At 46.6% G+C, this 23,177-nt stretch overlaps 6 protein-coding genes across 6 annotated transcripts; 1 reads left to right on the top strand and 5 right to left on the bottom strand.

Annotated features, from left to right (window-relative positions):
* Positions 1-197: 197 nt before the first annotated feature.
* Positions 198-3,344, bottom strand: LOC117589763 (GILT-like protein 1). The gene is made up of 4 exons (XM_034281951.1): positions 3,181-3,344; positions 1,148-1,282; positions 721-1,080; positions 198-658 (listed from the first exon to the last, which is right to left on the bottom strand). Exons 1-4 carry the CDS (start codon positions 3,250-3,252, stop codon positions 473-475), a joined length of 753 nt encoding a protein of 250 aa, XP_034137842.1. The 5' UTR covers positions 3,253-3,344; the 3' UTR covers positions 198-472.
* A 727-nt stretch (positions 3,345-4,071) lies between these two features.
* Positions 4,072-4,537, bottom strand: LOC117589604 (dolichol-phosphate mannosyltransferase subunit 3). Its single transcript, XM_034281679.1, has 2 exons — positions 4,351-4,537; positions 4,072-4,288 (listed from the first exon to the last, which is right to left on the bottom strand). Exons 1-2 carry the CDS (start codon positions 4,498-4,500, stop codon positions 4,154-4,156), a joined length of 285 nt encoding a protein of 94 aa, XP_034137570.1. The 5' UTR covers positions 4,501-4,537; the 3' UTR covers positions 4,072-4,153.
* A 214-nt stretch (positions 4,538-4,751) lies between these two features.
* Positions 4,752-6,421, bottom strand: LOC117589576 (protein yellow). The gene is made up of 3 exons (XM_034281632.1): positions 5,953-6,421; positions 5,503-5,896; positions 4,752-5,437 (listed from the first exon to the last, which is right to left on the bottom strand). The coding sequence occupies exons 1-3, from the start codon at positions 6,295-6,297 to the stop codon at positions 4,947-4,949; spliced, it is 1,230 nt and encodes a 409-aa protein (XP_034137523.1). The 5' UTR covers positions 6,298-6,421; the 3' UTR covers positions 4,752-4,946.
* Positions 6,422-6,582: 161 nt separating this feature from the next.
* Positions 6,583-8,244, bottom strand: LOC117589598 (protein yellow). Its single transcript, XM_034281671.1, has 3 exons — positions 8,189-8,244; positions 7,767-8,014; positions 6,583-7,709 (listed from the first exon to the last, which is right to left on the bottom strand). Coding segments are annotated over exons 1-3 (1,311 nt in total). The 5' UTR covers positions 8,191-8,244; the 3' UTR covers positions 6,583-6,648.
* Positions 8,245-10,798: 2,554 nt separating this feature from the next.
* On the bottom strand, positions 10,799-15,084 carry LOC117589760 (major royal jelly protein 1). Its single transcript, XM_034281948.1, has 3 exons — positions 14,949-15,084; positions 11,676-12,499; positions 10,799-11,607 (listed from the first exon to the last, which is right to left on the bottom strand). The coding sequence occupies exons 2-3, from the start codon at positions 12,485-12,487 to the stop codon at positions 10,821-10,823; spliced, it is 1,599 nt and encodes a 532-aa protein (XP_034137839.1). The 5' UTR covers positions 12,488-12,499; positions 14,949-15,084; the 3' UTR covers positions 10,799-10,820.
* Positions 15,085-20,257: 5,173 nt separating this feature from the next.
* LOC117589886 lies at positions 20,258-23,080 on the top strand. The gene is made up of 3 exons (XM_034282157.1): positions 20,258-21,960; positions 22,020-22,542; positions 22,610-23,080. Exons 1-3 carry the CDS (start codon positions 20,258-20,260, stop codon positions 23,078-23,080), a joined length of 2,697 nt encoding a protein of 898 aa, XP_034138048.1.
* The last annotated feature ends 97 nt before the right edge of the window (positions 23,081-23,177 follow it).

Genomic DNA, 23,177 nt, shown 5'->3' with positions numbered 1-23,177 from the left:
GGTTTACTCCCTGCCGCGTAAATGGATAGTTTTTGGATACTTTTCTACTTGCAGATGTTTAGGCCAAGGAGGCTTGTGCATTAAAATATAGTCAATTCTGTGGATGTGTTTAAACTATTTCAATATTCTCCACAAGTTACTCCCAGCTAAAATATTTATGTTCAGGACTCCAAAATCAGATGGTAGATGCACAACTGTTTCTGTTTTTAACTTGTTTATTTAATTGTTACATTTAAGATCAGTCCAGCTCTGGCAAAAGAAATGTGATCTCTGCTAAACATATGCGAGCTGAACGTTTGGACGGCTTGGGTTTCAATTGGCCTAAAAGCAAACCAGTAAACAGAACCAAAAAAGAGAAAAACAAACATAATTCATGGAGATGATTCCCCTTATTGGATGGAAGTTTTGGGATGGAAGCAGTTTGAGATTCAGATGTAGATGTAGATGTAGATGTAGATGTACAGTTGACAGCTTAGTAGAAGGAGCGGATAAACCAAAGACCCAGCAGGGAGCTAAGGATGGCGCTTACGCTGGCCAGGCCAGTGGCTGCGGCGGCATTATGCTGAGCGCAGATTCGGGGCTGGGGCGCCGAGACATACTGGCAGAGTGTGCCAATGAAGTTGACCTGGGCCCGATCATTGACCTTCTTCTCGAATTGCTGCAAGACAATGGAACATAAATTTAGCATAGGAACAGCTCCAGGGGAGGTCTTCCACTCACCTCATTGAAGAGCACGCTGGGCACGCTGGTGAGGGGCTCCTTTAGCCGGCCGGTGGCTTCGCCTGCTTTACGCAGCAGCTGACTGCCCTCGGTGGTGTTGGCGCAGGTCTTGATGTTCTCCCAGTTGTTGATGTGGTTCTCGGTGGCACAGCGCTGGCCGGGGTAAACATTATCCGGGAAGTTCTTGCCGGCACGCATCAGGCAGTTGATAAAGTCGAGGGTGAGGGATTCCCGCGTGTACTCAATCTGGTAGGAGTTGGCCTGGATGTGCTCGATGGCGCAGGCATGCACCTTGTTGCCGTAGCACTCGTTCGGTCCATGGTGGCAGGTGAAGGTCACCTCGGAGCCCTGCGTAAAGAACTGCGGGGGCCAGAACCGATTCCGATTGTAGATGATGAGCCATTGTTCTGGATGCCACAGCACTCACCTGGGACTTGCCGAACGGCACAAATGTGAGATCCACAACATCGCGCAGCTCCCCCTTTACGGCCGGATAGAGTTGCTCCGTAATGAACTTGGCGCTGTCCGGGCACAGGGACTCGTAGTAAATGGCAACGGGCACCTGAAACGAGAGAATGGAAGTTGTTTAGGCTGCAATTTGCATTTTTCGAGAGTGCAGCAGCCCAGTGGCATGTGGCATGCAAATTCATTTGCAAATCAGTTGCGGATGACTTGGCAAATGCACAATATTATTACACTCTTTGTTTGTGGAATGCTGAGGGGGGGTGGACATGCTGTGACATGCCTCACTTGGCAGTTGACAATATTTCAGAGAGCTTTAACTGGCATTTGTTTGTGAAAGAGAAGCAGGTACATACATTTGTATGATTTTATGTATGTACATACTTACGATGAAATTAATGAAGATTTTGTGCTAAAATTATCTTCTCAACACGAAAGAACAGCTGGACAAACGCGGCAAATGGTGCCAGGCCATTATTTTACTTAACATTTATTATTAATTTCTTGATGGCAAAGGAAATTTCTTTACTAGAAAGTCTCCTCCACACAAATGTCAACATTTATGTAAATATGTATGTATTTATGTATGCACATACGTTTGTGTGTCCAATTGTATCTAAAGCTAATAGAGTGTGGACTCTAGCTGTCAGTGCTTGTTTAGATGTACAAATGTGGGTACATACATATTTACATATGTACATTCGAACGTACATATTTAAAAAGCATTTATTGGATTAGCACCTAACATGTACAAGTACCGCAAATATGTATGTTTGTTTGTCGAGTCTCCCAATTGCCGGCACTGACGACTCATTCAATTTCGATCAGTTCAAAGCAAGCAAAAGACGCTGATCCCAGCTAATGACTCTGCTCTCGGTCTTGGTCTTTCACTCTCTCTGTCTCTCTCTCTTTTGGTCTCTCTTTTCTCTGCATCAATTTAAGTGCACGCACTCCCCCCTGCCTGAGTCACAGATTTGATTCGCAAAGCAAAGCTGTTTCCGTTGGCACTGAATACAGTGGACACCAGCTAAAAGCTTTTAACAGACCCCGGAACATTTTTGCATGTTGTGTGAATCATTTTAAGTAAAACAAAAACTATAAACGCAAAGGAATTTAAAATAAAAAGTGGTTGGAGAAGCCACCAATCATGGGATCTCATTTGTAGAAAATTACTTTAAATTTTATCCAACTACACGGAGTAGTTGTTGTTGAATCTCGTGACTAAGGGCGGCAAATGGTGCGCAATAAACTTAACAATGACTTCTAAAAAATAATAAAAGTAAACCAAATTGTGTGCACACACACCATACACTGACATATGCATGTTATTATAATTTTTTGTTTTTGCTTTCCACGAACAAAGCGTCGGGTTGGAGTTGAAGCCAAAGTTATATAAATTCGCTGACACAACGCTCACTGGAAGAACCATTCTTTTTTGTTATTGTTGAAGCAACCACAACCGAAACAACTACAGCAACTTGTTGGCGGGAGGGGAGGCTTTGGGGTTGCAGTTGGTCGCCGGCGGCGCACACCGGTTCCCCGCTATGAGAAACTGGTATCGTCGCAGAAACCGGTTCGCATCACAAACAACAAACGAAAATGCCAGCAGAGCGCTGCAGAGCTCAGAGCTAACCCTCCCCCCCGCCACCACTTGGAAACCGTATAATGGAAATTATGTTGAATGATTTTCCATGGCAGGGCATGGTATTTTCCGACGAGAGCCTACAGTTCATTCAACTCCGTGCCACTTGTTGCTGCCCCAAAAAGGGTGCAGCACCAGTCTACATACATATAAGCACTATTTAAATTTGGTTTTATCCGCCATTTATGCATTTCTTCACCTAAATATTCGACCTCGTGCATTCGGTGGCGTCTTCGGCGAAGCCCTGACACGCTTATTTGTGGTTGTGCAATCTTTATTTTTGCGAGCTGATTCGTGTGACCTCGGACTAGGGCTTAAACACTTAAGGATGGGGCCAGATGAGGCCGTAGACTCACCTTTGCAGCACTGTGGACAGCGGCAACCAGGCAGCTCAGCAGCAGGAAGGCACCAATAAATTTGTGACTCATTTCTCTTTCTATTGAATTTTTCGGACACGTAACGAGCGGCGGTTCTGTTGCGAGTGATGTCTAAGCGCGTTTTGTTTGTGCTCAAAGCTTGACGACGCTAGCTAGCCTAGCCCCAAGAGCGCGACATTTCAAGCATTTCAGAAATCGATTTTTATCGAAACTTTGGTTTTGGGGTAAACATCGATTCTTGTTTTGGAAATCGAAGTTTTTTAGGAAGAATTTAAAGACATTTTATCATCTTTTTACTACAATGTACCGCGATTTTGAGTGAAGCAAAAGGTTTGGCATGGTAAAACTATGAAAGGTAAGTACACTCCGCGAGAGCTCACATTGGCAACTTACTTCTCTGATTGGCTTTAGTAATTCTAACTCTAATAATAACTTTGGGTGCTTTCGCAGCCAATTCTGTTGGTACGTTCTCATTTTATGCTAATTATGGTAAGTGGCCCCACCTTACACTGACCTACCTTGAGCCTAAGTTGCTTTTTACATGTATCGATATGACGGGCTTGAATTAGTTAGAGATGGCACGGAATTTAAATTGACTTGAATTTAAATTTAACATATTTAAGCCGGGTATCCAGCACCGCAGAAACTTGACTGAACATGATTGAACATTATAGGAACTAGAGGGCCTTTCCTACATCCGGAGTAAGCTCTGCTTCCCATAGCTTCAATCAGTCTCTTGGGTGTCTGCGGTATTTGAATTCGACACAGTCCCAATGTACAATTGTTTTCAAACTTTTTTCACCTGGGGAAATCAATCTCATGCGGCTGCAATGTTTTGCGAGCATGAAAAACCCAAAACGCGGTTCTCAATACATTCGTATATAACTTTTATAATTAATGGAATTACAAATTAACATGCACGTGGTTTCAGCTTAGTATGTTGCCCACTTCATCAGTCCCGAAACCGAAATCCCTTAGCAATCAAATCCTTGCGTGCCTCCAGAATCTCAGACTGCAGTTCCTTTGCCGCCTCGGGGCAGTCGTTGAAGGTAAATGTACGGTACAGCACAGTCCACACGGAGTATACCTAGGGTTATTGGAAAAGATGGGTGTTACTAATGCGGCGTTCTGTGAACTCCATCAACTTACGCCAAAGAGCACCAGCAGCAGGAGCGGCAGTAGCTGAATTTGCAGCAGATATTTGCTTGTGAACTGCGTTTGCACTGTGCCCAGCACCACAGAGAGGTAGGGCACTGCAAAGAGCGCGGCGTAGAAGAGCCAGCGTTGAAGATTCGTCATATTTAATAATAAATGCAATTAAACAAAAACTAAATACACGTAAACACAAAACAGGTGACCGCGGATCTATCGATAAAGTATATACCGCTTGACCCTGACAAATATACCTTCTCATTTTCAAAATATACCATTCATCTTAAATCATTTTCATCGATTTTGATATTCTGATTAAAATTACAAGGCATTTAAGACTCTCAGCACTAAAACTACAATTTTATCAAATTGACGAATTAATTCTCCACAAGAGTGGCTTGTTTGTCGGACTTTCTTTTATTGGATTGCTTACAAATTAAGTTTCAAACAAAAAAGGTCAAGTCCCGGTAAAACCGACTAACCAGTGCGGGTGCCATAGCAGTCAGCATTGACGCGGTAGCATTTTAAAGGCGAGATATCGCTACTTCTTATCGATACAGTTTGAAACTTTTCAAAATTAAACACTATTTTAATTAAACTGGGGTGGGCGTGGTCTCCGCAGCGCCCACCGTACACGGAGTATTGGCAAGCAGGTCAGCCGTGCGACAGCCAATTATCTGAAACTCGACCTCATTCCCACGCAATGTGCCGCCCACAAAGAGTTTCGGTTCGCTGCTCAGGGCCCAGAGCTCCTCCTCGCCCTTGGAATTTCGGTTGATCTTAAGGCCAGTAACGAACTTGATCTTCTGCGGATTGTAGGCCACGACCCTAAGGTCATCCGCCGTATAATTTGAGTGCTCCTTCCAGCTAATCAGAGCGCCCAAGCTGATGAGGCTGCAATACAGATTGCCAGAATTATCCATGACCTCCGATTCACACTGGATGCCCCGTGTGCCGAGTACGTGGAACTGATCCTTGACTGCGCTAGAGTTGGCAGACTGCCAAACGGTTTCATTGTTGACCAGCGACAGGGGAATGGCAAACTCATTGAAACCATTCAGAGTGTGGAAGTACAGAAATCGATCTGCAAAAGAACGACCAAAGAGCTGTCAAAGGCAGTTCTTAGAGCATCCAAAAATCAATCCTTACCTTCCACTTCGCTGGGACTCAGGCTGACCGTGAATATGCCCGCGTGCGAGTTGCTGGAACGTGCGAGACGCTCCACAGACGACGGCTTCATCGACTCGTGCTCTATGCGCCACGACTTGCCCGTGAGTGAGTCGTAGACGATGAGGCCATAGCCCCAGGCATCGGCTATGTACGCCTTGCCACCCAGGCACTTGTTGGGCGCCCCACTCTCCGCCAGATCCACCACCAGAGCTGTGAAGATCGACACGCGTGGCGTGTACGCATTGGGAGGCAAGGTATGCCGCTGCACCAGCTCATCCTTGACCAAATCGAAGGTGAGTATTTGTGGGGGACACAGCTGCAGGGAGTTCACCTGTCCCGAGTCGACAACCCAAAGACGCCAGCATTCATCGATCTGCGGAAGAGATGAATGATGGAGATGGAGAGGTACGCTTTTCACTTTACACTTACAAATGTTCTGATGGCAGAGGTAATGCCGGAGCAATTATTCGGTGGTAGGTGCCACTCCGCACTGGGATATGCCTCCAGTCGTGGATTCTCCACCAACTCGTTGTCACTGGCCAATACAGTGGCCAGGGTAAAGGGCGTTTCCAGGCTCAGCCGTGGAATGGTAAGAAAAGTGCGATGCCTGCCCTCATCTCCGTACTCAATGTCCACATCCACGGGCAGGAACTGATGGCTCGAACTGAGATTCGTCCATTGGTGCAGCGTGTGGAGTTGTTTCACGAACAATTTCTGGCACTGCACGACAGAGAGAACACCCAGGAGGAGCACTGCACTTTGGATCTTCGACATTGCAAGCAGTTGGAGAAGCAGTGGAAAAGCAGTGGGGAAGCAGTAGACAAGCAGTAGGAGTAACTGTTAGAGAGGCGCGTCCAATCCCCTCAGACGATGCGTAAAGACTGACACGCAGGTAGTTGAAGGCTCGGTAAAGGTGTTATAGCCTGTTCGTCGCTAACAGACCCTAATTGACCAAATAGGCGACGCATCGAGAGAGAGAACATAAACAAAAGGTCAGCGGCAGGTACACAAGGGTCAAGCAAACAGCCTCGCACGGGAATGGGAACGAGAATGGGAGGGAATATTTTCGAGATTTATAGACATCTTTTATGGTGGCTTACAGCAGATTGTTTACGTTTACATAGCCTAAGAGCCCACACAGCCCCGTCCCTGCAGCATGTCATCGACGTCGCAGCGCTGCACCCGATAATTGATCTCTTTGTAGTCGATGGTTCCGCCAAATACCCGCTGGAGACGGTTCGAGAGCAGCCACAGCTCCTCCCGGCCATCGCTGGGGCGTGTCACGATCTTCATGCCACTCACAAACTGCAAGGTCTTGGGGTTGAGTGCCAGCAGCTTGAGATTGGCCTTGGTGTAGGGTGTCTGTATGTTCCAGCCGAAGATGCCGATGGGTTCCAGGAAGCCGCAGAACCAGAAGCCACTCCTGCTCACGGCATGGGCTGCGCACTGAACACCTCTTCTGCCCAGAGAGACGAACTCCTCCAGCGATGAGCTGAGGCCCCGCTGCCAACGTGTGGAATTCTGCAGCACATCCAAGGGTATGGCCAGCTCCAGCTCATTGGACAGCGCATGGAAGATCAGATGGCGACGCAGGCCCAACCCTTTGGGTGTCACGGCCAGGGCGAAGGCACCGTCCAGCAGCTCAAAGCTCTCCCCGGCCACAGTGTGGGTGCCAAAACGTGCATCGGGATACGTAAACTTGTTCTCCACGCGCCAGGATTTGTTGGCCTTCACATCGTACACGACAATGGCCTTGCTGGTGGGATCGGCCATGTACACAAACGCCTCCTTGCACACACCCAGCGGTGGAGGATCCTGAATGTCCGCCAAGATGGTCACGAAGCGACTGACCTTTGCTTTGAATGTATCCTCCGGCAGACGGTAGCGGTGTATCAGCTGATTGCTGGCCAAATCAATGACCACCACTTGAGGCGCACAATGCTGCACAAACTCAATCTCCCCACTGTCCAGTATCCACATCTGGCCACAGGCATCAATGTGCACGCGGTACACGGAGGTCAGTCCATTGCAGTCACCGCCATGGGTCTTGTGCCAGTCGTAGCTGGGATATGCCTGAATCTCGCTGCCATTCTCACGCTGCACCTGGGTGACATAGCCCAGGGAGTAGGGCACACCCTGCCCGAAACGCGGCGTCGTGATGAAGTGACGCGCAGCTCCTCCCTGAGCTGAAAGAGTGATTTAACTTTATAAATGTATTTTTAAATGAATCTTTCATTGCTTACGCGGATAGTACACATCTATGTCGATGGGTATGGGACTGTCGGGATTGTAGCGACCATTTCGCAGCACCTCCTCGCGTTCCCGTTCACTGGGGAACCCGTACTGAATATTCTTCCAATCGTATACCCTCTGCAGCTCCCTGTACTGTGGGTCATGCTCGAATGCTGGCTGATGGGGCTTGGGCCTGTGAGTGAAGTACTGCGCCGTGGAGAGACTTACGAGGGCCGATAGAAGTAGAGTCAGAAAATACCTAAAATGAGTGAGAGATATCAATATTACTCGACCTTAAGTTAATGGAAAATCACAGTCTTGTCACACCATGGAAACTTGTTCAATTATTATTTATTCATGGGTATTGTAAACCTCCCAAAAGGGAGACTTTTTCTTGTTTTTATCATAGCAAACTTGTCTCAAATTCGCTTACATGTCGTCTTTCTTTTTGGTAGTTGGAACACTCAGAGATCCTTACTCAAAGGCTACTTCCATTGAACTAATTCAGCAGTTGCCGAAAAAGCCATAAAATTGCAAAATAACAAAAACAAAAGACAGTTTTGTACAGCATACTCGTTTTCAACCTGTTTTTTTAAATATATATTTTAGTTGTTTGTTTTGTTTTTTGCTCTTCTTTCTAGAGACTCATCTTTAATATGCCCTTTGGAGAGGGTACATCAATTGTGGCCTGAAGTTTGTCACACGCAAGGCACAGCTTTCTCAAGCTTGCGAAGACTTTTGGCTGCGATCTGTGATCCATTTATGGCTTTCCCGTCTGCATATTGCTCTGTTTATGCTGCCAAAATATATAAAATAAAAATTGTGCATAAAATAACCTTTCTGTATCTGCAAGCGTATTGAAAGCCTCGACCCACGCCGCTCTGAAATCTAGTTTAAAATTTAAGCTGCAACCGAATAAGGAGCATTTCCGACACAAAAGTCTAGACATAATGCCATAGACAGGCAGTATACACATTTAAATCGAAGCTGTTATCAGCTTATTAGCTAATCAAACTCATTAATAACCCATTGATCATGAATAAACCATTGAATCTTTATGGTTCATGGGGCTTTGACGATTTTGTCTGCCAGTTGTGGTGTTTCTTGCATGCAAAATACTTTGATGGAGGCGCACGCCACTCACCAATAACCGCAAACCAACCAAAAAGTGCAAAAATTAATCATCGTAACTAACAAAAACTTGTTCTGCTGTCGTTTCACGTTTCACGCCCCATTAATGTCTTAGTCGAATGCAGCAGACAGCAGAAATGGTATCAATTAAATCGCAGATTGTTGAATAAAAATCAAAATGACCGTTTGCAGAGCGGACTAAAAATGTTTATTTTTATTGTTATTGGTTATGTGATGTTTACAAATGGTTGAGCTAAATTTACATACTCACAAAATTGATCTGATTTGATATCATTCAAAGTTACGATCTGTATTTGAAAGTAAGATTTTTGTGAAATGTTTTGCAAGCTTCGATGGTGCAGAAAAGCGATAAGATAAGGCTTAGAGAGCAGAGCAGACAAGGAAACCAAAATGTTAATTATAACAAAATTAAATGTCTAACAGGAGCATGCAAATTAGATGTCAAATCTCGCTGACACTTGCAGAATTATTGATAAAATATCAGAGACGTTATTAGCTAACATCTCGTTTAAGTGTTTTGACATATTAAACTTTCGGCCAGTTTGAGCTTGAGCTTGAGCTTGAGAGTTGGTACTAATTAAATCTTTCACTATTTGTCACAAATAGTCGCTTAAACTCGCGTACACCATTTAAAGAGTGCTCCCCCAAAACATTAATTAAAATTCAGTGCGGCGCCAGAATAATGAATTTAATTGCACCAACCAACGCCCGCCTGCAACCGGTTTGGATCGCATAAAAATTAATAATAGTAATCACAAGACGACTGTTATCTAAATATGTTGAGAGCGGGGAGACTTGGTTCCACATGGCACATTGCAGGCTGTTTGACATTCGTTTTAATTTTTTCTTGATTGATGCTGACTGTTAAAGAAGAGTTTTGCTTTGAGTAAATATTTTGGAGTGTCTTTGGCTTTTTAAGAGATTACATAATAGACTACATATTACATAAAAATCTGCCAAATGAAAAATCTACGCAACGACACAACTTATGACAGACTAGCAGCTGCATCTGCATCTGCATCTGATATGGTATCCGCTAATGTGCGGCTGAGCAGTCATCTGCATTTGCTAATAAACTTGTTAAACATCAATGATGGTTATCTGATTCAATGATAAATGATTGCCACGGACATTACGACTCTGCGAAAATAATTAATTTAAGTAATACATAATAGTTGGCTTTGTTGGCCCCATTTGTCAACCACAGAATGCGGTTGTATGTAGCCAGGAAAATGTTGAATTTTCAGTTGAATGCTCAAGTGATGGAACATTGGGCAGGTGATTCATTTGATTTCTTTCTGTAGGGTTTCCTATCCCTAAACGCAATCCAAACATGTTTAAAAAACAGCCTACACTAATCTGTCAATATGGTTCGCTATTTACACTACTCACTGTACATATAATTCGTTTTAGCATATGCGTACGCTCGGCAGCTGTTGTTCTCTCGTCTCCCTATCCTCCAGCCTTCTTCGTTGCTGCACTTCTCTCGCGCTCTTTCGAATTAACTCTCACTCGTACTCGGCTCAGCAGCAGCGCGAACCGAGTTGAATTTACTTGCAAGGTGACGTCTTTACCACATGGCAATCTCATTCTATCTCCACCCCTTTCTAGCGCTGGTCTCACTATGCGTGGCGAATGTGTTGTGGTCCTCTCCCACAGCGGACAACGGCACCTTGTAAGTAATTCACCTTGGCGTGAAATGTTCTAGCGCTCTCCTTCCATCGCTTCTTTCGTTCTCTCTCGCTTGTATTAGGGCACGGGTAAATTCGTAAATAGTCTTAAACCTTTTTGCCCCTCCCCAGCTCACTTTTAAAATGCATTTCGCTGAGTAAATTTTCATTAAATTAATTTAATCATTTTTAGTTATTTATAGTTAAAAAATAAACTGTATTTACACAAACACAAATCGATCATTAATGCTGCTCCTGCTGCTCCTTCTCCGCCTGCAGCTCCCGCTTCCCACGCTGATAGTAATAGCCGCTGTGGCGTGTCGTGTAGGGCGTGGGGGCAGCGACCAAGTGCGCGGGCGCCGTAGTGCCCACCAGGGTGTCCAGATAGGAGCGCTGGAAGTTGTCCCTGGTGGCCTTGCTGGGCGGAAAGGCCTCCCCTTGGTTGAGCGCCGTAAAGGGATTCCTTATGCCGTACTGCACGACGCCGGCACTCTCGAAGCGGAAGGGGGTCTTGGTGGTGAAGGGCGTGGTCAGCGCGGGGCTGCTGAAGTACGTCTGCAGGGCGTTCGAGGAGGCTTGCGCGTGGGTGTTGTACAGACCATAGTTAAGCAGACTGTTTTGTGTGGGTGCGGGGGGCAGTGCCAGGTGGTGGTCCAGCAGCGAGCCGGAGGGCAGCTCCAGGCGCACAATGCGATTGTTGAACTCGTTGGTGTTGAGATTCTTCAGGAAGAAACGATGGAACTTCGAGGAGACGGCATAGATGACGCCCGGGTCCGAGCGGGTGGTCGTGATGTCCGCCACAAACTGCAGCTGATCGCGATCGTAGGCCAGCACCGATTGCTGATTGGTCGTGGGGTTCCACGAGGCGATGGCCGTCTCGCTGAGCGGACTGAAGATCAAGCTGCTGTCGTAGGGCGAGACGGAGAGGCCAATGCCCTGGGAGGACTTTTTGCCCACCAGCTTCACGTCCAGCATCTTGCCATCGGGCAAGGGTCCGGCGCGCAGCACATTCTTGTGCACTGAAAAGACGCTGGAGAGGAAAGGGATATCACCAGAATTAAAGCAAAGATTTGGTTAAGGAAGGACTGGGCCACTCACCGATCCGTGGCCAGCGGCTGGAAGTACACCACGCCCTTGCGCTCGTCAAAGGTCAAGCCCACTACGCCATCCATCAGAACGAAACGATCATTGAGGATCTCGGACTGGGCAAAGTCCGGGTCGGGATACATGGCTGGATGGGAGACACGCCAGGTGACATCTTTGCCACTGTCGTAGACCACAATGCCGGGCTCCACGGTGTCCGTGATGTACACAAACACATCGTCGCAGGTCTTAGCTGTCGTCTCATCGATCACCATGTTCGTGAAGAGCGACTCGCCACGCAGCACCTCGCGGGGAAAGTCAATGCGACGCACCACCCGATCCGTGGCCAGATCTACCACCAAGATCTTGGGTGGACACGTGACTTCGTAGTCCTCCAGCGAGCGAGAGATGCCAGCATCCAGCAGCCACAGGCGATTGCAGGAGTCCAGCCGCAGGCGGTAGACCGAGGTGAGGATGAGGTCGCTGCAGTTGAAGTCGCTGCGTGCCGTGTTCGAGAAGGACCAGTCGGGGAAGGCCTGCAGCGTGGGAGAGTCACCAAACTCCGCCTTCGGCACCCAGCTCACAGTTGAGGGTACGCCTGTGAAGAGCTTGGGTGTGGCCACAAAGATGCGGCTATCCGTGACGGCCAGTCCCGTGATGAGCACATTCTGTGGACTGTAAAAGTTGGCATCGCTCACCGGCGCTCCAGGCTGGAAGTTGTAGCGCAAAAGTTTCCACTGCTTGGCCACCTGCAGGCCAGGAGGACTAAGGGCCAGACTGGGCGTCCAGAGGAGCGCACAAAGTAATGCGGCAAGGATTCGCAGCATGGCAGAACGGAGCTGCAAAATAAATCGGAGTTTAATTGTTAGATGAAGTTGCCAGTCCCGAGCCAGAACACTTTCTGCTGCTGCTTTGCACTTTGCTTGGAGCTTATCTATCAGCGGATTTATCTATTTCCGGACTTTACAATCATCGTTGTAGGAAAACGGAATTGCGGAATATTCCCAGATGGAGAAACCACAACCCTGAATCGTGATTTAGAATGCCAATTAACTGGCGATTAACGTTTAACAATTGCAGTTCATCTGGCATTGCATTTCAGCACAAGAAATATTTATTCTTTATAGACAATCTGCATACAATGCCCCGCCAGATATTTTGTATTGTTCCCAGACAAAAGCATAAAGCCAAAGCCACACTGCTAACCGGTAACTGGCAGCTCGGTATGGGTACGTGTTTGGTATGGGTTTGCTACAGATTGCAGTTTTTAAATGTGCCAATTCCGGTGTGCAGACAGCAGATTGGCTCCACCGGTTATTGTATGCAAATGGGATTGAGCAGCGATAGACAGCTGCTCGATGTCAGCTGCTCGAGCATCAATTGAAGACTCCATTTGCCAGCTACATCTGTTTGCTGTCTGTTTCTACTTCGATTTCACACGCCAGTCACGCTCTCCATGCCATTGCGAGAGTCGTCCATTCCCATGCGTTTTTTAATTGCTGCCGCAAGACGAGCAGCAAGACAAGACCCCTGACTACACACAGAGGCTGCGCATTTGAATATTACACTTACACACTTGCCCACACTTGATTTAGTCTCCATTGGCCAACTCGCAGACTCGTTTTTGGCGCCGCCACAGAAAGTGGCCTGCAACTTTCTTCGACGCGTGCCGCAACTTGTCTCCAGCCGTTAAAGATAATTGCATTTTTCGTAAACAAACAGAAACAAAAGAGTATAAAATTCAAGGCTGATGCCGGCTCCGGCTCCGGCTCCGGCTCACGCATGAAATAGATTAATTGTTTTGCTTATGCAACAATTGTGCAACGCCATGCGGAAACCGTGACAATTTCCCAAAATTTGACTGCGACATTTTGGGAACTTCGCACATGGAAATCACTTACGCCAAGTACTCGTATTGGACCCGACAGACAGCGGAACAAAACCATTTTACAAAGCCACTTTACAGCGCTCGCCCCGATCTTTACTTGTCTGCTATTATCTTTTTAAGTGCTCGCATTTTGTTTGATAGTCAACCATAAATGTTGTGTTGCTGTTGTTGCTTTATGATGACTTTTGGCAGGCCAGTGAATTTCGTTTAATTGAGCTTTTAAAGTGCGCTGTCTAGTTCCGCCGAAAGTGAGTAAAGTTAATGGCTCGGACGCACGAAAGCGATTGCTGAGGAAAATTAATAAGAAATTTCCCATGAATAACCTTTAAAACAAAAGCCAAACATGAGTTTTGTTCGGCACATTTCAGCGGCAATAACGAGCTTCAAACACGAATGTGTTGAGAAAAGAGATTCATACATTTTTGAACGTTTTCGAACCCATTTTTCTAATAGATCCCTCGGAGACAATTAAACTGACAAAAATCTGTTGCAAGCAGCAGTCGCCGCTGGCTGTGGCTAATTAAGTGCACTTTGCGGCAGAATCGAGACAAGAAATCGAGGACAGGCCCGGCCAATCCGTGGCATGCTGTTGTCTTGCCTTGTCCGCATATCTGCTTTGCACCTTTTTTTTTACCGTGCACATTCTCACGCGTTTCACAATGTACTGAGAGGCCCCCGTGCCTGAGGCCGTGCCGGCTAAAACTCCCTTAATTGCCGCCACCTCAAGTGAGTTGTGTGTTGTGTACAAAGAGCTACTTTGATTGCATTTATATTTATCCATATATTCAATGCTCTCATTAGGCAATATTAAGCTGGCAGGGCCGAGCGGAAGCTGCGAAGGTGAATTAACACCTGCTCGCAAATTGCGAATCAGTTTTGCCCAAAAGAAAAGGTCGCCTGTCGCAGCTTCCTTCTGTCCTTCTGTCCAAACATGCATTGTATCTAAGTGTTGTACGCGTATATCCATATAAACCGACCCAGCTGCTACACTTTTGGCCGTGATCGATGTCTAATTGGCAAGCCAAACCTAATTAAGACAGTTCCGTTCGAAGTTCTACGTTTTCCGTTCGCCGACTCGGGCAAGTCTTCTTTTGGACACACATCCGATCCGTTCCGATCCGATCATTTATATAATAATATCAGAATTTGAGTGGCGCAATCGAGGTCTGCCCTTGGCTATCCGTTGGCCAATTGGCGTTGCATGCCTTTGGTTATGGTATCGGTGAGAGTGTGGCATTGTTGTGCCACAGAAGAGCTAACTAAATGTCTAGCAATTTGCACTTTAAAATCGTTTGGATAACCGCACTTCGCGACGTGCAGCGTTTGCCGTTTGCCGTTTGCCGTTTCAGTTGCAGTTCGTTGCCCAAGTCTTTTGTTTCCATCTGGCATTTGTTGCTTACTTTTGAGACACTTTCGGTTAGATTGGGGGTCTGCCGTTGGCCGTTGTTGTTGTTATTTTCGATTTGATCGCCGCGACACGTCTGAGCGCTGCGGTTGCCGTTTTGCGACTGCGCCCCGCCTGCCAGGCGCACCGAATTTTATAAGAGTGTCTCTAAATCATACAAGAAGTCTGATGCTTTGAACTATAAAACTGAACTGTATCTCTTATATTCAAAGGGGGACACACACACACACACACACACACACACACACACACACACACACCACCAATTGCTCATACGCTCCGTGGCGCGGCGTGAAAAATGTTTGTGGCTGGCGCCAAGTCTTCCGCACATTTGCATTATGATTTGTCTGTTTGTGATTGTTATTGTTGCAGTAGCAACTAGTTTTGTGTGGCAGAGTGTGGTAATTTAGTTGTTAGTAGATTTAATTAACCAATTGCTGAACTCGTTGCAAGTTCATTATCGCCATCAGCGAGAAACAATGCGAGAACGCATAAAATATTTGATTATATCAGCGAGAAACAATGCGAGTATAAATAAAATATTTGATTATATTTTTACCGAATTTCGGGCGGTATTTACGAGTAATGTTTTGACAGAGAAAGAGTACATTGTACTGCCTCAGGGCAGGGCAAAGCAGTGGCAGGGCGGCAAAGCTGTTCAGGGTGGCAGTGCAGTGCAAGAGGGCAATGCAGTGCGGTTCAGAGCAGAGCAAAGCAGTGCAGTGCTGTACAGGACGGTGTTCTGCCGAAAGTTATAAATTAAATGTTCTCGAACGACAATCAAAATACCGCAACCAGTTCCAAAGCAAAGCACTTTAATTGAAGATTTATATTATTATATGTGATGTTTGTTAAATGGCTAATTATATATTTATTTGTATTCCTGTATCCTGGCATTCAGCTGATAAGTAATTGCCGTATCAAAAGGCTAAGATTTATGTGCCTTTCGAAAAGAAAATCGAAATGCCATTCAGTGTGTTGGTTACATTTTTCCTTAAATAAAGAATACAGTGGCGAGTGGCTAGTTAAATAAGTTTGGACATAGCCCCCCCCATGTACATAGTACCACAAAAACATTGTGGTTAAGCAAGGCAAGCCAGGTCTTTACTTTGCCTTCTTGCAGTTGATTCAATTTAAATCAAATAAATATGTGGACTCGGTGCGGTTTCCCTTTTCGTTTCTAAGCTAGCAACTGGCGCAGGACAGGTGATCCAAATGCGAGTTAGCTAACTGGAACTGCCTGTGTGTGTCGTAAGAGCACAGGGGGAGGAGGGGGACGACGGTGCACGAACCCACTTCGAACAGGTGAAAGCCCTGCCAGCAACTTGTTTGCTCTCCGATTGAAAATGGAAAGCCCGTTGCGGATTTGAGTTCAATTTCTGCTCCGGACTCTTGAAAGGTTCTCTCTGCAACGAATTTCCAGTGGCGCAGCTAACCCAAATACGAGCCGCGGAAAAGCGCCGCTAAAAGGGGTTTTTATGCAAAAATGTGAAGGCGAAAACTGGTTTTTGCCAGCCAGAATTAGCCAAGCTAACATCAACTAACTGTACTGCCTGCGCGGCATTTGTTTGCATTGTGACACACGGCATTGTTTACTTCATACAAAATCATTCGCAGTTTGCATACGGAATTGGGTAGCGAGTGATCGAGGGAGCAGCCCTCTCCCTCGCCAGCATCATCCGATAATTGCTAGGGGTGTCCGGTGCTCCAAGCCAAGCCCCAGCTGTACATTCACTTTTGTTTTGATTCTCTTTGGCATTTTGTTGTTTAGCGTTTTGGGAGAGTAAGTATCCCCCCCCGCTCCGCCTAATGCCAAGTTACGATCTAAATATATAATTTGTGTACCGGTTCTAAGCACAGTTCAAGGCTGTGGCCAGTGCCAGTGCCAGTGCCAGTTCCATGTGGTATGATTAGCCAGCGAGTGACATAACGCCATGTAATCCCGTACTGTTGCCTTGGTGTCCATGTCGCACTTGACCGTTACGACATGCGAGACAAGCGGAAACGTAGGTGGCATGCCCCCAGGGGCTTCGCTGCCTCGCTTCGCACTTATTAGAGCTATCAAAGCTGGCATCACATTTCCTTTCACAACAACGCCCTGGACCGCGGCTCGTTTCGAAAGTACTCAATGAATGTTGCTCTCGGTGCTCCATATGATTCGTTGACGATGAACACACTCGAAGATTAATGGCCAACAATTGTATCCAAAGTATCTCCACTCTCATTGCTGACATTACGAAATGAACTTTAAATATGCTTCGGCTTGAGGTTTTATCGTCTCGCAAGCATTCTCCACATGCCTCGTCATCGTCAGTGTCCAATTGCTTCATTTTGTGCATTCTGTGCGCACAAATGTGGATCCAATTAAGTCAATCCTAAGCCGAAGCCGAAGCCGAAGCCACAGCCGAGTGCTGTTGTCGCCGCTGAAGCCTGTTGACAGTTTCATTACCAGCTTTGGCAAGGTCTTGATGAATTTGCTGAATATTTCAAGCATTTCAACCGGTACCTTAGGTAGGTGTTAACCATTCTAAGTGTCTGTTTTTGGGGCTGGCCGAAAAAATATCAATCAACTAATATCAAAGATCTATGCTGGGCTCTTAAGCGCTTTTAATGGGCCTCCTTAAGTGCTCGAGTTTGATTTCTATGAATGCAGACCATTAAACCAATTAAGGCTGTGTGCCTGAAGGCTCCACCTCCGCAGAAGGTGTGCCAACAGCCGGTTTCCCACCACAAGCAACCATCAGATCGGACACCCCCAGACAGCCTCGGCAACAATGGCCAAAACATTAGCCGCCGCCTTGTGGCGCATACTTTCATTTTCTAGCCGATTGCGGATACCCATTGGCAGAACCAGTATCACGTACCCTCCAGTATCAGTATCCTCCAACGCTAGCAGCGGCGAAATCCAGCCCCGGCTGCGGCTTGCTTCAGTTATTACTCGACTCAATAAATCAATCTTCTTACTAGTCGGAGAACACGTAGCCATTACAGTAGCTCCCCTAGAGTTACCCATATACCCCACATACATACATTGTGTACAATTTATTTCTATTCTCTAGCCGAAGGTCAGCACTATGCCGAAAGTCCCTCGGTTCGGCCCCACTCCTCGGGCCATGAATGCGACCGAATGGAGTGGGTCCGGAGCGGGGTGATGGCGTGCAGCGGAGCGGACTTGCATTGGCCATGCATGTTTGGCTTTGTCTTTGCACGTCAAGCTAATAAATTGCTTCGAAATTCATGGATATGGCAGTTCGAAACGAGATATACCTTTTTTTTTCAACTGAGTCGCAGCAGAGATTTTGGGCAGACAAAAAATATAACGAAAAATGGTTATCTAGGGGAGTGATTAGATGTGAGGCTTAATTCAATTATTGGTTAGAAATATTTGTGGGATAATTGTGGGTACATGTAAGAACATTATTTATTCTTCTGGGGCGCCTACAGTTACACTACGATTAATATTAACGCAGGAATTGTGACTGAATGTTTACTGTATCCAAAATTATATATCATTATGTATTCATGTATAATTCATGAGAATTCCTCTGTCTAACTGGGACCAACCACAACAACATGTGCTTGAAGTGCATTAAAACTAATTAATTGTCTATATTTTGAGAAAGTCCAAAAATCATTAAGAGACGCGAGAAGTCGCATACCTATTGTCTGCAGGCATACGAGTATTTCCACAAATTAACATACCGACTAAGCAAGTGCCTTTTGGAAATATAATATTTCAGAATCGCAGGCAGCAAGTGGCGACAAAAACAATGGGCAATTTATATGACTCGATTGGCTAATGTATTAGAAATACTTAACATATTCCACATATTTGGTGGCGATCGCGATCACGCAATGCAAACCGGGCTTAACTTTTACGAGCATTCGTTTAATTGTTTGATTGGAAAATTCATCAATGAAAACTAAATAGTATGCAATCGGATCTTGATTAAACAATATGCGAAAAGCTAATAAAAAATGCAACTTAATTGTTTTGCATTTCTCACTCGTTGATTCGCATTTATGGTCTGTCGGAATGGCAAGAAACTTTGACAGCTTTGGTGCGTATTATTTATGGCCAGTTTTGTATGTAAATTGTCCGCTTTACGATGATGTAAGATTGCAAAAAAATATATATGTGCGTTTATGATGTATGTTATAGTCGCACTAAAAATAATACATACAAAAAAAAAATTAAAGCAATTTGCTAGATTGTATATCTGCAGACACACCACCTGGGGCGCGACTGCCTTTTTGTATTTCAACAAGTCCGAGCGAACGCGAGCACACACACGTTCGATTCGCACACGTTCAGCACACACACGTTCGATTCAATTTCACTACTTTTTGCTTTCCATTCGATGCAACATTATTTATGACTCCAAAATGTCAGCCAGACTTCGTCCGACGTTCGCGTGGCTTAAACTTTAATGTCAACTAGACAAAAGTCTGCGGCCATGGGAATGAATGGAAACCATTGGACTGGCGTTGAGTTGAGATACAGATCGAAAAAAATTTGACGATATTTAAAAATAAAACTTCGCAAGAAAATTTGCATTGAAACTCTTAATTTTGAGATGGAAGAGTTTAAATTCAGTAACATTTTAATTATATCAACCTGATTTAAATTCATTAATACATGTGTGATGGGTTTTGTCAATTGCAATCCCGAGACAAGGAAAAAAACGAGCAAAGGCGAATTCCAAACACGAACGCATACCAAGAACGACGAAGAGCGAATTCAAATGAGAGCGGGCGAATTCAGCAGTAGGAGCGGATCGGCAAGAAGGTCACCGAGGGAGCTTTCAGTTCCAGTCTGCGACTTCAATTCTTGTATCTAATATTTGTAATATTTCTTTAAGCAACTATTGCCTTCACTGCACCAGTTACATATTTTATCAGTTACCTTGCAAGAATACCTCGCATTTTGTCCGAGTGTAAGCAGAGCTGCATGTTTGGTGCAGATCAAAGATTAAGCCACCCTGTCGCAATTCCCGTGGCGCGTCAATTCCTATGACGGGCCCTAAAAGGCGCGACGCACCGGTAACTATAACTGTAACAGTAAATGTAACGGTAACGGTAACGGGCACTAAACAAACACAAACAAGCCAAGCAGAATGGGAGAATGGGACGCTTTTTGTTGCCGAATCAAAGATTGAAAATTAATATAATTGGAGTTTAATGACAGAGAGCCGGCGGCTCGGCTCCCTCGAGACATGCGGCTGCGTTGCTGCGTTGGGCGTCTACGAGGGGGGCGTGGCAGATTAGTTGTCTCTGTGGCATGCCCACACAGTTAGCTGTGGCATGTGCGCACCAAAGTTACACTTTTCAGGGCGCTCCGTTTGGGCGGCAACTTTGCTGCTGCACTTCTTGCAGCTGGTTTCAGCTGCCGATGGATTCGGGTTGAATCTGATGGCGGTGACCAATGAGGATCGGTCGGAGGGCGCCTGCATCCTGGCAATGCTCAGAAAGTACTTTGACTCTGGCGACAGTCTGTCCGGCTCGGTGCTGTGCATCAGCCGCAACTATCAGCTGCACAGTGTCCAGGAGCGGCTGCTCCGTGGCATGAATTTGTATGACGGCTACCCATGGACGCTGCTGGTCACGAATCCCAGGGGGGAGTCCTCTCTACCCTCAGAGTTCGTGATGCACGAGAAGCCGCAATGCTATTTCCTGATGGTGGGAAATCTCGAAGACGAGGACCTGGACGAGGTGTTCGACCACTGGAAGGGCATGCTGAACTGGAACCCACTGGCGCAGTTTGTGGTCTACCTGGCCCCCGTGGAGGAGACGGACGAGGAGATGACCGACCTGATGGTGGAGCTGCTGCTCACCTTCATGAACAAGAAGATCTTCAACGTGAACGTGATTGGGCAGAGCGAGGAGAACCAGTTCTACTACGGCAAGAGCGTATTTCCCTATCATCCGGACAACAATTGCGGCAATCGGGTGATCGCCGTGGAGCTGCTCGATGCCTGCGACTATCCGAGTGAGAGTGGGGGCGACACGGACTATGAGTATGAGGAGGAAGATGATAGTGAAGGTGACAATGAAGGGGAGTTCGAGGAGGCTGCTGAAAATGGGGGAGAAGACGGTACTGAAAGTACGGCAGAAAGTGAAGAAAGAACGAATGAAGCGGGTGAAGATGAAACTTCTGACGATGATGTTGGAGGAGATGAAGCCGGTGAGGCTGAAGAACAAGAAGCTAATAATGATGGAGAAGATGAACAAGTTGGAGATGCTGAAGAAAATGCAGTCCAAAATTATGAAGAGAACACAGATAATGAAATGGAATACGAAGGAAACGATCTCTACGTGGAATCTAAGGATAACTTGGTTGACAATAAAGCACTGCTAATGAGAATGTACACAGAGGTGCAGTCCGAGCAGAAAGAGGAATACGAACAGTCAGCGGAGGCCGCAAAGGAAGAGGGGAGCGGGAACGAAGTGGAGAGTGGAACCGAAGAAGAGAGTGGAAACGCAGAGGAAAGTGGTGCGGAAGCAGAGAGTGGAAACGAAGCGAAGAGTGGTGCCGAATCGGAGAATAACAAGCATTCAACTGAGACTGGAGAACGGGTGATCTCTTCCAATGCCACAGCCAAAGTAGAGGCCGTCATCGAGGAGTTTTATCGCGCAAAGTTTGAGGATAAGTTTCCAAGTGATCTCAGTGGATGTCCCCTAACGGCAGCCTTTCGTCCCTGGGAGCCTTACATCTTTCGCAGCGGAGAGGAGCCCGTGGAGGACTACTACTACGGTGCGCAGGACGAAGGAGATTACAATCAGACATCCAGCTATGGGGATCCGGGAGAGGAGAACTATGCGGATGCAGACTACGCGGACACCAGCGGCTTACTGGATGCAGATGCCGGCCAGGATGGGACCAAGGCCAAGCTCAGCGGCATTGAGTACCAGATGGTGCAGACCATTGCGGAGCGTCTGAATGTGAACATCGACATGCAGGCGGAGAACACCAATCTGTATCATTTGTTTCAGCAGCTAATCGACGGGTGAGTGGAGACAAACCCCTGTAATCCATCTCCCAACTGCACTCCAACTTCACTTTCAGCGAAATCGAAATGATTGTGGGTGGCATCGATGAGGACCCCAGCATTAGTCAGTTTGTGTCCAGTTCGATTCCCTACCACCAGGACGATCTCACGTGGTGCGTGGCACGGGCCAAGCGGAAGCACGGCTTCTTCAACTTTGTGGCCACCTTCAATGCGGACACGGGCTGCCTGCTGCTGCTCTTCATTGTCACCTGCTCCCTGGTGGTGCTGATGGCGCAGCGGATCAGCGGCTTCCGCTTGCGGAATCTCAACAATTACTTTGCCATTTGGCTCCGAATGTTGGGCATACTCTTGACGCAGGCCATGCCCGCGCAGACGCTGTCGTTTGTGCTGCGGCAGCTCTTTGCGCTCTCCTTTCTGATGGGTTTCTTCTTCAGCAATATCTACCAGAGTTTTCTCATAAGCACGCTCACCACGCCACGCAGCTCACATCAGATTGAGTCCCTGGAGGAGATCTACAGCCATCGCATGACCATCATGGGCAGCTCAGAGAACGTTCGACATTTGAACAAGGAGGGAGAGGTGATTCCACAGCTCTTGGCAGTAGCAGCAGCTCAAGAGTGCATTTACTCATATCCCCTCCTTGCAGATCTTCAAGTACATTCGTGAAAAGTTCCAAATGTGCTACAACATCGTGGACTGCCTCAATGATGCCGCAAACAACGAGCACATCGCAGTGGCCGTCTCCCGTCAGCATTCCTTCTACAATCCACGCATTCCGCGCGATCGCCTCTTCTGCTTCGATCGCAGGGAGTCGCTCTACGTGTATCTGGTCACCATGCTGCTGCCCAAGAAGTATCATTTGCTGCACCAGATTAACCCAATCATTCAGCACATTATCGAGTCGGGCCACATGCAAAAGTGGGCACGCGATCTGGACATGAAGCGCATGATCCACGAGGAGATCAATCGCGTGCGCGAGGATCCCTTCAAGGCGCTGACTCTGGCGCAGTTCCATGGGGCGTTTGCCTTCTCCAGTGGCCTGCTCTTGATCTCTTTTGGTGTTTTTCTCATCGAGTGGGCATATGTCAAGTGTTTCTATGCCAGAGCTCGGAGATGAGTTTACATCACAGAACGCAGGGAGAACCCATGAGTGGCTTTCCCAATAATAGCTACAATTTATTTTAGCACCATAATTGGGCTTAAATCTGCACAGA

The sequence above is a fragment of the Drosophila guanche genome, unplaced genomic scaffold (genome assembly GCF_900245975.1).
Source record: "Drosophila guanche unplaced genomic scaffold, DGUA_6, whole genome shotgun sequence".
NCBI lineage: Eukaryota > Metazoa > Arthropoda > Insecta > Diptera > Drosophilidae > Drosophila > Drosophila guanche.
Note: the sequence above shows the minus strand (reverse complement) of the source record. Positions and strands in the feature narration are given on the sequence as shown.